Genomic DNA, 18,108 nt, shown 5'->3' with positions numbered 1-18,108 from the left:
TTATTTAACATGACATATTTTAGTTTAACTGATATTGCTTCAAATAATTGTAGGAATCTGTTTTCACTTTGAGATTAAAGAGTTTTTTTGGTCAAAAAGCTGCATTTTATTGGCCATGATTGATTTATAAAGTAAATAAAGTGTAAAACATCCATGAAGGCAAATACTTTTCATCGGCACAGTAGGTTCAAATATGCTTAGTGATTCATTATGTTTTAATGGCAAGTAAATGGCTGACAAGGCAAATAGCCAATTATTTTAAGGATTATGCAGGGACCAATCAGATTTCAGGGGGACCTGGTTCACCCCAACTACCCCTGGCCAGGAAGAAAGTGATACTCTGTGCAGCAGAGAGGGAAGATGCTGGCGGCCCCTCTCCACATTCAGACACAAAGCAAGAGCAAAGTGCACAAAGCTGCCAAACTTTGTAAAATGATGAGTGGGATATGCACAGTACATGACTCGGAATTCATAAATTCAGATTCGAGAGAAATACAGTGCCGTGAAAAAGTATTTGCCCCTTTCTGATTCCTGAGATTTTTGCATATTTATAACACTTAAATGTTTCTGATCATCAAACCAATTTTTACATTTCACAACGACAACCCAAGTAAATAGAAAATGCAGTGTCTAAATGATTATTGATTTTTTTTTTTGGGGGGGGGGGGTCCAAACCTATCTGACCCTTTGTGAAAAAGTAGTTGCCCCTGAACCTAATAATAACTGGTTTTGCCACCCTTGGCAAAAATGACTGAAATCAAGAGTTTGCGATAACTGTTGATGAGTCTTTTGCATCGCTGGGGAGGAATTTTGGCCCACTCTTCTTTGAAGAATTGTTTTAACTCAGCCACATTGGAGGGTTTTCCAGCATGAACTGTGCATTTAAGGTCACACCACAGCACCTCAATTGGGTTTAAGTCCAGACTTTGACTTTGCCATTCCAAAACCTTAATTTTGTTTATTTTAAGCCATTCAGAGGTGGACTTGCTGGTATGTTTCAGGTCGTTGTCCTGCTGTATAACCCAAGAGCGATTGAGCTTGAGGGCATGAACTGATGGCTGGAGGTTCACCATCAGGATTTTCTGGTAGACAGCAGAATTCATTGTTCCATCATTTACAGCAAGTGGTCCAGGTCCTGAAGCAGCAAAGCAGCCCCAGACCATCACACTGCCACCACCATGTTTGACTGTTGGCATGATGTTCTTTTTATCAAATGCTGTGTTATTTTTACTCCAGGTGTAACAGGCGCACACCTTCCAATAAGTTCAACTTTTATCTCCTCAGTCCACAGAATATTTCTCCAAAAGTCTTGGGGATCATCAGATGTTTCTTGGCAAATGTGAGACAAGCCTTTGTGTTCTTTTTTGTCAAAAGTGGTTCTTATGGTTGAGTCATGAACTCTGACCTTAACTGAGGCCAGTGTGGCCTGCAGTTCTTTGGATATGGATTCTGGGTTCTTTTGTGACCTCCTGGATGAGTCGTCTTTGCATTGTTGGAGTAATTTTGGTTGGCTGACCACTCCTGGGAAGGTTCACCACTGTTCCCAGTTTTCTCCATTTGTGGATAATGGCTCTGACTGTGGTTCGCTGCGGTCCCAGTGAATGTAATGTAAAAATTGGTTTGATGATCCGAAACATTTAAGTGTGGTAAATATGCAAAAACATCTGGAATCAGCAAGGGGGCAAATACTTTTTACAGCACTGTATCTAGTTATAATATGCTGGGATACAGGAGGAACACACCCTTGATTTATCTCTGTCTCTATCTCTATAAATAAAGCTGCTTACTACAAGAAAGAGGAGTTTAATATCTGTATCTGCAGGAACAGTGGTGGAGCAGATCAGCGAGTTATTAAGTGAATTTATAACCATTTACATGATAAGGCTAGATATTTCTCTACCTTTTCTGTGTAACTTTATTAAAGCACTGACATATTAACATGCTCAGCTGGACATTTTCATCAGGGGTTTAGTGATAGGAACTGATGCATTTATTTATGCTATTAATTCACATGTCAGTCAAGCAATGATAATAACTTATCTTAGATGAAATAAGATTTGCCCTTGCATTTAAAGCAGTTGTATGGACATGTTTACAAGCTGCTGTTTGTAATATTGGCTAACCATGATTAAAATATGAACACTGAAAAAAAGAACATTTGTATTTATAAGGGCTTTCTTGTAGTACTTAACACCTGGGATGAGCCTTCTTCAAAATGACAGAACAAAAAACGTCCCAAGAGGTTTTTGGTTTGAGCCCCCTTCTGTAAAAAGGTTCAAACGACAACACCTCAAAATGTCTTTGTTTTTTAATTTTCAGATCTTGAGTGTCTTTGTTCTGAACATGCACTCACAGAGCATGCAGCTGTAAGTGATAACGTCCTGCTCTAACTGTTCAAACATTAAGAGTTTTTTAAACTGGCAATTATCTCAGTGAACACTGGATGGCATTGTTGCTGTTCAAGAACCCTTCAATATGAAGCCCTACCTCATTTGTCCCAACTGCATCTGACAGAAAGAGTGCTGCTGTGCTGCATTAAAATGGATGATTGTTATTTGATTTACATATCCACAATCACATATTTGATGCATTTATGTCGAGGTTTCCAAATGTCATTCTAATCAGAGTGAGACTGATACACAGAGGAGGAGATAAGATTCACAAAATGACAGCCTGGACATATGTCACCCTGGTTCAAATACTGGACCCAAGGGAGCAGTGTAAATAAGAGTTCACTTAAATAGCTGGCAGACTATTGTACATGTCACAAGTCAGTCCCTGAGGATATAACTCAAGTGGCTTAAAAAAATGGTCATTTTCAATATCAGTGTATTTGTCAACCACATTACTTTTTAGAAACATTACAGGTACAATAAGCAGAATTTCCCCATTGAAATGCCTGTAGTTTTTTAAGATTACTTCTATGTTGTACATTTGTTTACAGAACATTCAGAAAGTATTCAGACCCCTTCATTTTTGTTCAGTTTTTTATGTTGCAGCCTGATTCTACAGTTGAAAAAAATTCATATATATTCACACTGTGTCTACCCTCAGTACTCCATCATGACAAAGTGAAAACAGAATTATAGAAATTTTCCTTATTTATGAATTAAAAGAAACTGAAATATCACATTGAAATAAGTATTCAGACAATGTGCAAATAAATCTGTAATTTAGCTCAGGTTCCTCTCATTTCTCTTGATCAATGTTTCCATCTGTGGTAAATTTAATTGACAGGTCATGATCTGCAAAAGCACACACCTCTATAGAAGGTCTCACAGCTGACAGTGCATATCAGAGCAAAACCCAGGCCATGAGGTCAAAGGAACTGCCTGCAGAGCTCAGAGACAGGATTGTTGCAAGGCACAGATCTGGGGCAGGCTACAAAAACACGTCTGCACTGAAGGTGCATAGAGGTCTCTTCTTACAGAGGAGTTTGGTACAACCAGGACTCTTCCAGAGCTGGTCACCTAGCAAAACTAAGCCTTATAGTAAGAGAGGTGGCTAAGAACCTGATGGTCACTCTGACTTAGCTTCAGAGATCCTTTGTGGAGATGGGACAACCATCACTGCAGCCTCAACCAATTTTTTTTTTTTTTTTTTTCAAATTTATGCAAATGTGACATTCTATTTTTTTTATTTTCAATAAATCAGGCTCCACAGAAAAAAACATGCACGGCATAAAATGTCTTTACTTAACATAAACTACTGTTTAACTTCATATAACAAGTAAGAAAAGCTGTTAAAAGTGTCCTTTCTGGTTTACACTGCAAGCAACCACAGAAATCTTTGAATCTACAGTAGCTCACAGGAAGGCTAAAAATGTCAAATACATCCAAGAGCCCTCAATTCAGTTATTTATTATTTATTTGTTTAACCAGGAGAAAAATCTCATTGAGATCAGTTATCTCATTTACAAGAGTGCCCTGGCCAAGACAGGCAGCAGCACAGTTAACAGAGTTACAGACATGAAATAAAACAGTTATAAACACAGATCAATATCAAAACAAGAAGTTGGCAACATAGTCAGGTGGAACAGAGCAGAGCATCTCTACACGGGTGTTTTTAATTGAGCACCCCCTGGTGGTGTGATTTACACACTGTGCTTTAAGTTAAATTGCTTATGATCTTTTGATCTTATTAAAAAATGCTTAATATAAAATAATAAAACACGTTTCAGTCTTGTTAAATATCAGTTAGAAGTTAGAGGCTTTGTTACCGCACTCTCCCTGTAGGAACAGATAGCAGCTGTCATGAAAAAACCTGGAATAACAGACAAACAGGATTTTCCAGCCTAGCTGGTGAACACCGAGGTCACCCGTATTTTGTCCTGGACACCAGACACCACAGATCACTGAGTCTCTAAAGAACATCCCTGAGGCTGTCCATGAGAGCTCTTCTCCCAACAAGTCAGATCCTAAATGAAGTGGTTTTATCTTTGGAAGTCAATTAAAATCATTCTATCTGAGTTATCATTCAAGGCTGGGGTTGTGTTAAGCTTTTAGTAAAAGGTGAGACAGGTGTGAAAATGTATCTGTTGTTAATAAAACTGTCTTCATTAGTCATTACTGCTGATCTTGTTTTGTGAACGCTTCGACTTGATTTAAAGCCATAGATCACTTTTGGTGTGACATGATTTTTCATAGTCATAATACAAGAGAGCCTTCAGTAACATTTCAAAAATAATCATTGAATTTCTACTCAAAAATACAAACCATCAGGAGTGAACACATATTTCCTGAAATGCAGAACTTTCCCATCATACTTTTAAACAAATTATTTTTGCACTTCTGTCTTGACAGAATATTTTGATCAAGGCTCAATCTTCAAAGTTTTACTCGAATCCCTGTCTCTTTGAAATGGAATAAAGGAATAACATTTTCTTCACTGAACATGATCGTATTTGAAATGCAAATTCATCTAATGAGCAATTGTTAAAACAGTTCTTTTTTCATGTGGAGCAAAAATGAAATGCAAAGCGCAGGCTCAACGTCTGAGAGAAATTTATCTTGACAGAAAAAAAGTCTTAAAGTGCTCATACTGTATAAATAAAAAAATGGTCATCAACTAAAAGATCATGTGGAAGAAAAAAACCAGGAGAGAGAGCGGTGAAGTATGGGTGCTGCTGATCTAGCAGTGGTCTGGCCTTGTTTGTGACCTCTGTCAGATGACAGTGAAGGTCTCCAATAAGCAGCAGTGTTGGTGAGTAGCACTCAGTGAACTGTCTCCTCCAATAGCACTCCCTCCACATCCTCTTGAAAGAAACAAGTGCCTCAAATACCAATTCTGGCCTTTCCCCCTAATTGTTTTCTACGCTCTGGTGAATCTGTCTTCACCACCGCTTCGATCAACAGCAAAACCTGCACTACCATAACCTTCACTTTAATGGTACTTGAATCCAACATCACAAGATCCCATCAGGAGTGGGACTTTGGAAATAAAACCATATGTGGGTTGACTATTCAGGTACTAAATGCATACTCTTTAGAAGCAGCATCTCCATGGAGGGCAGCAGCAGCAGCACAGCTGTCGTATTGGGTTCTTCTTCTTATACCTGGCTGCTAATTTGAACTTCTCATTAGAGGCTGCCACATAATCCTGTGTCCGCTCTACGTTGGTCTGGATGTGTTCAATGTAGGCCCCTTGTTCCTCCACCAGCATGAAAATGTCCATGAACAGGTCTCTCAGTTCCTTGATGTTGTTCTCCAGGTTCAACAGCTCCTGATGGAAAAGAGGAAGAATGGAAAAAGTACTGTAGATTTTCAAAACATAGATCATACTACAGGGGCTGGAGAAAGAACTGAAAATCAAACCGACAATGAAAGAACACACCCTGATTTATCAGTACAATTTAGTTAAAATACATTTGCACTGTCTGATTATCATTTATTTTGTTCAGTTAGGTCCTAAATATTTCCTTCTGCCAATTTTAAGTCTTTGAGGCTATTTCAGGCTTCTTGTCCTCTACCTATTTCTATCATGTGTGATTAAAGGCAGAATTTAGGTAAAGGCAGGCAACTCCCTGGGGCCCCAGGCTGCAGGGGCCTCATGGGCTAAGATAAACTTAATGTTGAGTTTATAGTTTTACCTGCAATTAATTCACCTTGTTATCATAACAATCTTTGTATGCTAAAACGGCATCAGAATGAATCTGAATCAAAATGTATCATAACTAGTGTGATTCTAGTAGAGTTAAGAGATTTTGCGAGAAATGTATAACACCACAGTGAGGATGGAAAAATGGGGGGAATATATCACAGTTTTTTTTTTAATGGCCAGATCATAATCTCTATTTTATTACATTTTTCTAAATTCCATTTTAAAGAAACATTTGTATTTAATTACTGGGGGAGGCGTATTCCCTATGCATTTTAAATGCATAAATATTGTTTACAAATCAAGTATTCAAAGTATTTTTTTTTTTTTCTGCATCAGTCTGATGGTCAATGCATGGAAGATTCCAAAGAAAGTTTCATTTTCATTGTTAGCACCATCAGATCAAGGGTTCTGGAGGTTTTCTCCTGCATATCCAAGCAACTGGCATTTATTTTCCTGCATTCTGATTTATTTTATGGTACAAATTTGTACATTTTCTGCACTAGTAAGTGGGGAAGTGAACATAGATGTAGAAGTGCTAGAGCCTACTGTATGAAAAACCAGCATTAGGAGATCGTCAATACATTCTATCTTATCATGATTTAAGATCATCCTATTGAGCACCCCTACATGACAGATACATGGACAATAAAGTGTATTTTTTACATAGATTATTTTTTATACTAACAAGATTTTATAGAATTTTATGGCATTAAATGTTTTCTAGTTTCATTGTTTTATTTGGACTTTCTTAGACATGTGAGGGTTAAGACAGGGGAGAATAATGGATGTGGAGGGCCCCATGCCTGGGTTTGCCTTGGACCTCAAAATTTCTAAGTCCGCCACCATATGTGATTGATAAAGGGGAAAGACTGCAATGCTAGTGAATTGTTAGCATTCATGCCATCATACAACTCAAGAAAATGTCAATGTAATTAATGAAAGGAATCTTTGTATATGTTGAAGTAACAAGAGATGGGTGGTATTTTATTACAAAATCAATATAGTTTATTTTAATATCAGTAATCTTATATGATTGGATGTTTTGCACATGCCTTATGTTGCATATGTGCAGTTTGACTGCAATCTTTTGGCTTCTTTCTTCTTTCTTCTTTTTCAAATTTGGGGTTTCCAGCAGAGCGTAATAGTCAAAGTTTATGTAGCATGTTATGTGATTGTATATGCAAATTTAAAACTGCACGCAAAAATTCTTTGTACCTGGTATCATACCCACGGATGCTGCAGCACCCGCTCTTTCATGGAAAAAGAAATTCTTCCCTCAGATTTGTTGAGGGAAGCTTATTGGTCATAACAGATTGATTTGAAATTAAGATAAACATCATCATCATCAAATGATCGGTAAAATAGATATCTATTGTGTGATACAGATGTAGCTGCTGTCTGCTGCATGAGCACTGATTTCATTCAGAACACTTAAATAGCTACATGAACTGTTTTATTCAAACTATTTGCCTTTTGTTTCCTCTGACATCAATTTAAAGTTAACTTCTTTAAAAAGTGTTTGAGGTATTGTGATGTAAATGCTGCTGTGTTCTTGAAAATATCAACCAGTGTCACTGGATTTGAATCATGAACGCTGCTGAGATGGATAATGTAGAGCAGTTACATTCTTAATTAACAGGAACCGAAAAGTCTCGAGTCATTACATAAAACAACTACAAAAGAAGGCAAATACAGGATGTTGGAGGGAAGTCAGCACTACCAAGTACATTCTGAACTTGTACTTGCAAATTATTGTGATGAAAAGCACACATTCTTCGGTTTTATCTGGAACTGGAATGTTCCGATAACTAAAAAGGTTATCAAAGGTGGGGGTTGAAGTGTTTATCATCTCCTATCCCCAGAACCCCCACACATTAGCTTCTCCCCTGGCAGTAGGAATGCAAGTTAGAAGAAGAGGTATGCATATAAAGCTTTGACAGGAAGTTTGGGTTTAGCCGAAGTTTGAGTTATGTGTCGATGAGAAGGCTATTTGATAACACGTGTGGTTTACTTATTTTTTAGGTAGATATGTTAATCTTTAACCAGTTTGGATGAAGAAAGGTTCTTAAACCCTATTAGAGTTTATTTTTCTGTGCTTACCAAACAGAACACATTTTATCAGTCTACATAACACAACCCCCCTCATCCTAAATGGAATCAGCTGCTGATAAACAGGGTCTTTAGGGTCAGGGTTGTAAAACAGGACACCCAACTGCCCGAAACAGAGATGGTAGCTTGTCTCTTTGCTGTCAGCTGCACCTTTGCTCCAGTTAGCCCAAATGTTAATAACTTTGTAAATGACATAAAAGGTTTTAAAAATAAAGACCTGATGTCCTGAACATGGCATAATGAGTCAAGACATAATACCTGAAAATATGTTTGAAGGCCATAAAATTTACAAAACAATTACCTATATTGTTTGGGGACAAACAAATAAAATCAGTCATGTGCTGACTGACAGTGTTGGATTCCACCATCCTCACCTTGTGTCGCTGTTCAATCTCTGATAGTTGTGATCGTGTGATTCTGGCATCATTTAGCAGGTTCTCATTGAAGACGTCCCATTTTCCCGTGGCCACCATCTCATTCACCTCTTCCTCCGTCACGTCCCTCCCCGATACCTCCAGCTGCCGGATAATGAAGTGCTTACAGCGCTCCTGCTTGCTCAGCAGACCTTCATTATACTGCAGCATTACCTGGACATTAGCGCGGCAAAAAAGAGACAATGGGAGGACAGAGGAGGAGGTGTGAAAAATGAGAAGATATTTGAGTCATTTCTTTTTTGGCTTAGGGATGATTTAGGTTTGAGGCTTTAGCCAGTTCTTAAACAGACCGTATTATAAAGCACAATGCATTTATTGTATATTTTACTACAGGAAGGCAGAGATGATGAAGTGGAGAGTCAAACAGCTGGGTACACTTATGCTGCTGGCCCTTGTATAGTTATCTTTACATTCATATCATCCAATTTCATCATTATCTGAGCGGTTTTATTAATACTGTATGTTACTCTATTTTCATTGACTTTTCTGCCCACTAACTCCCCCTTACAAAATTTCAAAAAATTGTCAAAGTTATAAATGTGTGACAGTGATATAGTTCAAAGCCCGCTTTTTAATTTGAAAAATTACTATTTGTGTTCATTTCATGAGTCAAGAAAAGCAGGGAGTGGATCCTGGGCTAAAGAGGCTTATGCCAGAGAGATGGGAAGAAAAGATTCTACATGAAACTGGCAGATAATTCGTCCTCACCTGCTGGAATTTGCGGTAAAGTGCTGCATGCTGGGAGCGCTGTATTCTTGTTGTAACAGCACTAGGTCCCTGCTGATCCTCAGCTCTTTGGACTTGTTTTGAAAGGGCGTCTAAACGTCGATGGAGGCTTTCAGCCTGGAGCTTAATATCTCTGCATATACTGCTCTCCTTCTTCATCACACTGAAACGACGCATGGTTGCCACCAGGGTCTTTTGCTGTTGGCCAAACTTAAGGACCTGTTTACATTGGAGATTGGATCAAATGTGTTTTCAACATTTATATAGCAACTTTCAATTCCTTTAAGTCAGGTTGAAGTTAAAAAGATGTAATTTAGAACTATTCACCTCTGTTTCCAGCACTGTGATATCATCTCGGATTTGCTGAGCCTCAGAGAGGAAATTCTCAATGATTGGTTCCTCCTCAAACACCACAGCCTGTGGCGTGATGACCCCGGCCACCACAGAGTCATCATTATCACCCTCCGCTGAGAAAGGGTTGTTATTCTCACTCGCTGCCTCTGAAAACTCTTGAGCCTTCTGAAGGAGCTCCTCTAAGCGGTCCCTCATTGTAAAAAAATATATTTAAAAAAAAAGCTTCAGAACTCACTCCCGGGGATACAAAGTTGTTGTATGTATCGCTCTTGTCAGTGCTGACAGGATGCTGAAAAAGAAATAACATAAAACATTAAAAATGTATGCCGGTGTCCTGGGTTCATGGAAAAAGAGGCTAAGAAGGAACATATAAGAAGTATATAGGATAGCACAGAGAAAGTTATGGCTAACATTAAACTCAAGTTATATTTAAGTTATAAAATTCAGCAGGCAGGTCAATATAACATTTATAATGAAGCATAAAGAACAAGAGGCTCTAAAAAAAAGGCAGCTCAGAATCCAGAAGGTAACATCCTGGTGTCTACATCCTCCTTCTACTGACGGTTTATCATGAGGAGTGGGTTAAGCTGAACTAAGTAACTTGTTTTGCAGGCCTAATGTCAACGATGTTTACCTGCTTTCTGCTCATTTAGATAATCTTATGACTGACTGCTTCTCACTGTAAAAATATTATTTTCTTCTTTCTCCTTTAGTTTACATAAGGATGGCAAATGAGCAGGCTGAAGAGCATATCATCAACTGGACTTCAGTGGAAAAGTGGAGGAGATTTTTTCAGGTAGACAACCATTCATACAAACAGAAAATTGTCTTAAAATAGGTCACGTGTGCTTTTTGTTTCTGCAAATGAACGTTGACCAGTAAAGGAAAAAAACATTGTAGCAGTCTTGAATCAGTGAGGTGCATCCACAGAAATGGCACGAGTTCAAAATTACAACATGCAGACTTACTGCAAATGTAAAATTATTTGCCTCCAAAACCCAAAGTAAACACATTAACAACAGTCTCTAAAACATTCAAATCAATTCTCCATACATTTGATGGTCCAGCCTTTTCAGATTTTGTCACATTGGTGTTTTAATGGTTTGGGTTCCAGTTATAGTATTATTATTTTGAAAGAGAAGCTGTTGAGGCCAGGTGTATTCCAGCAACGTTTGGCCATTTTTGTTGTTCTTATTGACTTTTGGCATGAAACACTACAGTCTGTTCCATCCAGTTCTGCCTCCTGATTGGACAGGAAAAGGTGCAAGTTTCATTCCAGTTAGTACTGGCTGCTCCTGTTACAAAATACACTTGTCCACATTTTCCCTGCCTTAATCAGTATAGTGCAAAATTTTTAAACAGATAGTTTAGCTTAATAGATGCCTGCAGATCTTTTCATGAAGAGTAAAAAAGCATTTTCCATTACAGTGTCTGAGGTCTGACTGTAGACTGCAGATTTCAAACATCCCCTTTTGTGGACCCCTGACGTATTTTGCTAACCAACACTTAAGAACTTTATGTTTTTAATTCAACTTTATTCATAAACAAAGTGTGGCAGTTACATTCATGCAATAACCACAGTGCATACATTACAGACGAACGACATTTCATAAATAAAACAGGAAAAGGTGCCAATGACACAGACCAGTTTTAGAAGCACTTATGCAAACTGTGGCTCACTATAGCTGTGCGAGCTAACATTACTATGTAAGTCGGTGTTAGTTTAGTTTATTAGTTTATTTGACAGGAGCCATGCAAAACAAAACTGTCAAGCCAGAGTTAGCTGTAAAGCTAATTTTCATCTGTGGTCCCTGGGCAGGAGATGTAAAAGAATGTAGTAAAGTTAGTCATAGCAATGTGAGCTTTAGTAAATTATCTAAAGCTAATGTAGCTAAATTAGTAGCTACATAGGTAATGTAGCCACTTAAGCTTTAGTAAATGTAGCATAAGCTAATGTAGCTACATCTGTAGCTATGTAGGTAATGTAGCTACTTAATATTTATTAAATGCAGCATAAGCTAATGTAGCTACATTGGTAGCTGCTATGTAGGTAATGTATCAACTTAAGCTTTAGTAAATGTAGCATACGCTAATGTAGCTGTATTTGTAGCTTTTTAGGTAAATGTAGCTATTTAAGCTTTAGTAAATGTAGCATAAGCTAATGTTGCTACATTTGTTGCTATTTAGGTAATGTAGCTACTTAAGCTTAAGTAAATGTAGCATAAGCTAATGTAGCTACATTTTTGGCTATGTAGGCGATGTCACTACTTAAGCTTTAGTAAATGTAGCATAAGCTAATGTGGCTACATTTGTAGCTATGTAGGTGATGTAGCTACTTAATATTTACTAAATGCAGCATAAGCTAATGTAGCTACATTGGTAGCTATGTAGGTTATGTATCTACTAAAGCTTTAATAAATGTAGCATAAGCGAGTGTAGCTAAATCAGTAGATATGTAGGCAATGTTGCTGCTTAAGCTTTAGTAAATATAGCATAAGCTAATGTAGCTTCATTCGTAGCTATGCATGTAATGTATCCTTTTAAGCTTTAGTAAATGTAGCATACACTTATGTAGCTACATTTGTAGCTATGTAGGTAATGTAGCTACTTAAGCTTTAATAAATGAAGCATAAGCTAATGTAGCTTCATTCATAGCTATGTATGTAATGTATCTTTTTAAGCTTTAGTAAATGTATACGCATACGCTAATGTAGCTGTATTTGTAGCTTTTTAGGTAATGTAGCTTTTTAAGCTGTAGTAAATGTAGCATAAGCTGATGTAGCTACATTAGTAGCTACGTAGGTGATGTAGCTAATTAAGCTTTAGTAAATGTAGCATAAGCTTATACAGCTTTGTTGGCTTTGGTTATGTTGTCATGTAAAATATTTAACAAAGCTACTGAACTTTGTTAGCTTAAGCCTTAGCTATGTAAGTGGTTTTCATGGAGGACAAACTCTTTTCCTGTGAGCAGACGGTGTACTCAGCTTTATTAAATGTTCTGTGGTTAGGTTTTGAAGGTAAAGTTGTTGACTTTTAAGTTTTGGTATCCTAACACGTACCTAAACCCATTCCCTAAGTGAAAGTTTAATTCAATTTTATTTTGAAAGTTTTACTAGAATTGCTGTTCTGACAGAGGAGGCATGTCACAGTTGTGGTCTGCAAGAGGGGGAAGTCTGAGATCTGCAGTCTGCTGCCAGACTGTCTTGCTAACACTAGCAAAAACCAATGCTACAATTTTGAAAATGACCATTTCCCCAAGACTTTCAAGCAAATGAGATGTTGAAAATGGAAAAGTACATGTGAGTACTTCTTTTGTAGTTTGATGAGAATATTTGGACATTTTACTGAAACACTTTTAAGAAAAGTTATTTGTAGTGCTAGCTGCATGGGCATCAAGGCCTTGGGTTGCTTTAAGATTACTGCATGTCTACAGAAAAAGGCTTCTGCTGGTCATCCTAGTTTTCTCTGTGTATGGGCATCCTTGAGGCAGGTTCCATTTTTGAAAGAATTATTTTATTATGTTACTTTTTTTTTTACGTTTCTGTCCCCAAGCTACAACTAATTATTGACCAAAATGCCTTATTCCATGTAATCTCAGAATTTGGAAATTCAGAGTTGACGTGATCAAAAATGCGCCCTGAACTCAAAAGCTTCCAGTTAAATTTACAGTTATATATTTTATACAGAACTCATTTTTGTTTCATGATTTTCTCTGAAAGGAGTATTAAGAGCATTTATTTTTAAGAGAGCAAAGTGTACCATAAAGTTTTACCTTCCCTAAAAAAGCCTAAGTCTTGATCGCAAATGATAACATATTAACCAGAACTAAGGGAAATAAGTGATTCATTAAACATATGTAATTGGTACTTGCTGAGTAATTTAGGTATCCAATGTTTGTAGTGAATAAAACAGGTTATAAAACTTTAAATAATATAGAGAAGAGTTGTAGTCATCATCATGTAGCACATAAAAGCTACAAAGTGAGCTTCCTCTCAGCAGTGGGAATGTCAATAAACAGCCCGTACGCCCTGAGGACATAATAGCTTTACAAAATACCACTCTTGTAGTTCAACTAAAGCACATGCAGTTAACTGTGTACTCTGGTGTGTCCAATGTGAGTCAAAGCCTGATCTGTGTTTGTTTACATCATCCTAAGTTCATCCGTCCTGGTATGAGCGTAACTGATGAGCCATATCTGCTCTCCTCGGAGCACTGAGATGTATTTTTAACTGTATGAGAAACAACACAAGACGAATGAGCGGAAAGTTAATCTCTGACATCAGTCAAACAGATTCAAGTTGTTTTTCTGATGAGATCTAAGTGGGTTGTTTGTGCTTAACGTCAAACTCAGAGGAAAAAATTGATGTGAAAAGGCAAGTTTGTCTCATTTGTTAAACAATGACAAGTCTAAGAGAAGAAACAGATTGACTGCAACTCAACTGCATCAATAGCTTTTGTTTTATGAGTGTGCTATATGTTTTTTAAATAAGATATACTGCCACAGTTCTAAATATTTATCCCATTTTCTCCTCAGTCACCAGCCCAAGACTGTTGATTTCTACCAAAGCTGAAGTAAACAACTGAGTTGCTTATGATTAAATCTGATTTCCTGAATGCTTTCCATATAAATTACATTCAACCACACCTCTGCACTCAAATGGGCGTACCAACACCTTGAAACTGCCTAAGCAACACAAGGATTTAGATTTTAGAGGCCCTGACCATAATCTTCTGGAGGCACATGATTGTGTTGGGGGGGAAAACAGGATGTTAGGCTGCAGAGAAATGGAGCATTTCAAATCACAGACTATCTCATTTCTCCTTAGGATTCAAACCAAACTACTCTCTTGCTCTTGTGTCTGAATGTGACAAAGAGTAACTATTACAAACCTCTCACAGCACAAAGAATGAAAAAAGTATCTTTTGTTTTCTTGGGTGAACTTTCTCCCCCCCTCTTTTCTTGTGCTCTCCCTCTCTCTCCCCACCAGCTCAAACCAGAGGAGCTGATTAAAAAAGTTGCTTAAAGGATTTAGGAGCACATTCTTCTTTGTTTTGCCTTAAAACTAACAAGAAGTAGAGCAGGGTTCACCAAGGAGTCTTTCTTACTTTCTGTGATTGAACTGTTATTTATTTATTTATTTTTTCCTAGAACAAGAAAATATTTTCTCCCTTTGATCGATACAGCCCTCCTATATCTGTGTTTCTGAAGGAAATGTGTCTGTGAAGGATCTCTCTTATCCAGGTCATGGTAATTCAAGGCTCGATCCACAGGGCGACTGGACTTGGTTGAACTGAAGAAGCCTCATGGAGGATTAAGTGAAACATCTTCAAGAATTTCAACCAAGTCCAGTTGTCTTTCAGATCAAGCCTAGAATTATGTTGTGGACATTCAGTAGGAATCCCAAAGTGCAGCATTGTATCACAGGTTTTACTGTTTATCTTGGCCTGAGACCTTTACCAAATAAACTCTTCAATAAAGTAAAATCCAAACTTTGTGTCATAACACACTAGATATGTTGGAATATGGTTGCTGTAAACGTGAAAACACTGAGATCTATGTGTGACTGAATTTTTGATTTAAACCATCATAAAGTTGTTCACTTCTTTCTTGGCTTGGTTTGTTTTGAGCAGGGCAAAAATCTGAGCCCATGACATCACCAGTCTTGATGGCAGCTCATCTCAGTACAGTCTGCTGTTAGCTGATGTCACTGCTTTAATTGATAGTGAACAGCCAGTTACATGCTGTTCATTGTGAGGTAAGTTTCTCAAATCTATCAGCCATGATGGTCCACGGGATGTTAAAAGTATCATAACATAAAGATTTGTGCCAGAAAACAGTAAATTTAATCTCAGCTACTTTCTCTCTGCTCCCCCACAGAGCCAGGATCAGAAACTTTTCTTTATTTGAGAGGATCATATTTCTCCTGAGTGGGTGTGGCTTTAGCTCATTCAACCGACACGCCCATACCATCCTAGACCAGATGTTACTGCCTCATTTTTCATAATTTTGAAGCTTAACTTTATAAACATAGAGATGTTTTTCAGGACAGAAAGTTGGCCTGGTGGTTCACAACACAGTGGGCTGTCATACAACAGACCTAAAATAATAAATATATATATTTTTAAAATCACTTTCTAGGGACTTTAATTTTCCAAAAGATGTAATTTTATTTAATTGTGATGTTAAAACCTTTGAAGTCCACGATCACACTGACATCAATATTTTTTGTCATGTGATAGCATGAAAACAAAGCCAAATTTTGCACTGCAATAATTTTGTGATAATTTTTGTGATAAAATTTGATATAAAAAGTATTTTGAATGTGGGGAATGTCGTGTCCCAAACTATACAGGATGGGTCTGGTAATCTTTCTCATAATTTCAATATTTTGTGTCATTTCTTTTAAAAGGAAAAATATCTCCTCATATTATCACTATCTGCCTATCCCTCATTTTGTAAGAAAGCATTTCATGTAGTTTATTTCTCCTAATAATTCATTCTTAGATATTACACAGTGGGACTGTCAAAAATGGATTAAACCACTTATGTTTAAAATTGTGTTTTTCTGCTTTTAGCTTGAATTGGCTAACTTATACATTTTTGTATATTTAATTTGCACTGCTTGGTAATCCTTGATAGTCTTGGAATGCAAAGAATGCCATATTGTTCTCTGTGTACTTAAGCGCAAAAATTATCGGCTGTGTTTAGCGGATAAAAAAGGCCCATTGATACACATGAATTCTGTGTAAAATAATTTAAACAAAATTGATATGTGTAATTTGACCACTTTTGTGTGATTTTACATTTTTGAAATATCTAACTCTAGAAATAACAACTTCATCTCATTTTGATCTATATATTTTTTTCAAATAGCAAATTCTAAATAATCAGTTTTTTTTATTATTATTTTTGTATGTTTTTGGAGGTTTTATATCTGATACAGTAAGTTAGAGTTAAAAAAAAAAAAATAGTTTAAATCTCATAAAATTGAGATTGTGCCGAAAATTGATATCAAACATGGGCATGGTAAACATTGACTGAGTGGTTTATATTGTCATAAGAAACAAAACAGCAAAATTTGTTGGTGGACTTCTAAGGGTAAGCTGTGACCTTATAATCATACATAATAGAGAGCTACCTCTATTTATGCCACCTGAATGCAGGATTTGATTAGTATATTAGCAATATTAAACCTAAATACACTAAAATATGTTCTGGACTCAAAAAATTCAGTCTAATAAGAGGATTTTACCTTAATGTTGTCAAGAATCCATCACAGATTTTCTGCTGAGTATTCCAATGTAATCCACAACAACCTGATAATATCCCTTGATATCACTGTGCCCTCTCCAGTTCCCCTAGACTCAGTTATACTTTTAGATTATCTGTAACGGCTCAGGCATCGACTGTTCATCAGAACTTTCACACTCATAGGCAGGAAAACTTTCAGAGAAGTCTCATTCAGCCACTCTCAAGCACTGCCCCTCCTTTTGAAGACATGCCTGGATGTAGCCAATAAGAAAGAAGCAGACTTGAGGCCTATTTGCTTATCTAAAGCAATAAGAAGTGACGCGACTGAGTAAAGGAGGAGGGAGAGACAAGCTCATAAATCCTTCCCTCAGGCATGATCCTGAACAGGAAAACAGAGCCGAGTAAATAGAAGGCTAGTGTGTATATTATAAGGTCACACAATGGGAAGTGTGGTTTGGGTGTAAACCAGGGTGCAGGGTTTCTTTTCAGCAGAGCTAACGTGTATGTGAAGTATCAGGGTTAGCAGGGTAAAGCCTCTAAGTCTGGGGTATTGTACTCCTTAGGCTTTGGTAACTCGCCTGAGTACATTTGACAGATTTCTCCTGACAAGCCCCCTGAAACCCTGGTGCTTTTTCAACATGGGAAGGGACACAGTCACTCTTTGCTATGCAGCATGACACGCTGTGCAAAGCTGTTTGAAGTACAGCGTCAGAGGAAAAGGGGAGAGATGAGGTTTGAGGATGAGGAGAGTTCAGCAGGGACAAGAGTTCAGTCTCATTCACTTTGGAGGCAGATTAAAATTTCTTGTTGTATTTTCCAAAATGGAGAGGTGAAAAACTTGAAGTTTAAAATAGAGATGCTGTATTTTTACTGTGGTGGCCTCATATGATTGAAGGAATGGTCGGAAGCAGACTATTAATGATGTGTAGGCATAAACTTGAGAGTAATGTTAAGTTTTAGTCAGCCTCCATAGTTATCCATATTTCTGAGCTGAACTGGCAACAAATAATTACCAGTGGGTGGTGGTGTGTCGCTTTAGTAAAAAAGCCCATTAACCATATGATGACTATGCAGAATGCTGTTGGTAAAGTTTTATATCTGCTGTACCAGATGGTACTCTATGTCAGTAATAAT

General features: G+C 37.3%; 1 protein-coding gene across 1 annotated transcript; it reads right to left on the bottom strand.

The window, feature by feature from the left end:
* Window positions 1–3,661: 3,661 nt before the first annotated feature.
* Window positions 3,662–17,137, bottom strand: stx19 (syntaxin 19). The gene is made up of 5 exons (XM_041806572.1): window positions 16,976–17,137; window positions 9,696–10,011; window positions 9,351–9,587; window positions 8,583–8,795; window positions 3,662–5,721 (listed from the first exon to the last, which is right to left on the bottom strand). Exons 2-5 carry the CDS (start codon window positions 9,915–9,917, stop codon window positions 5,485–5,487), a joined length of 909 nt encoding a protein of 302 aa, XP_041662506.1. The 5' UTR covers window positions 9,918–10,011; window positions 16,976–17,137; the 3' UTR covers window positions 3,662–5,484.
* Window positions 17,138–18,108: the final 971 nt, after the last annotated feature.

This window comes from Cheilinus undulatus, linkage group 15 (assembly GCF_018320785.1).
Source record: "Cheilinus undulatus linkage group 15, ASM1832078v1, whole genome shotgun sequence".
Taxonomy (NCBI): domain Eukaryota; kingdom Metazoa; phylum Chordata; class Actinopteri; order Labriformes; family Labridae; genus Cheilinus; species Cheilinus undulatus.
Note: the sequence above shows the minus strand (reverse complement) of the source record. Positions and strands in the feature narration are given on the sequence as shown.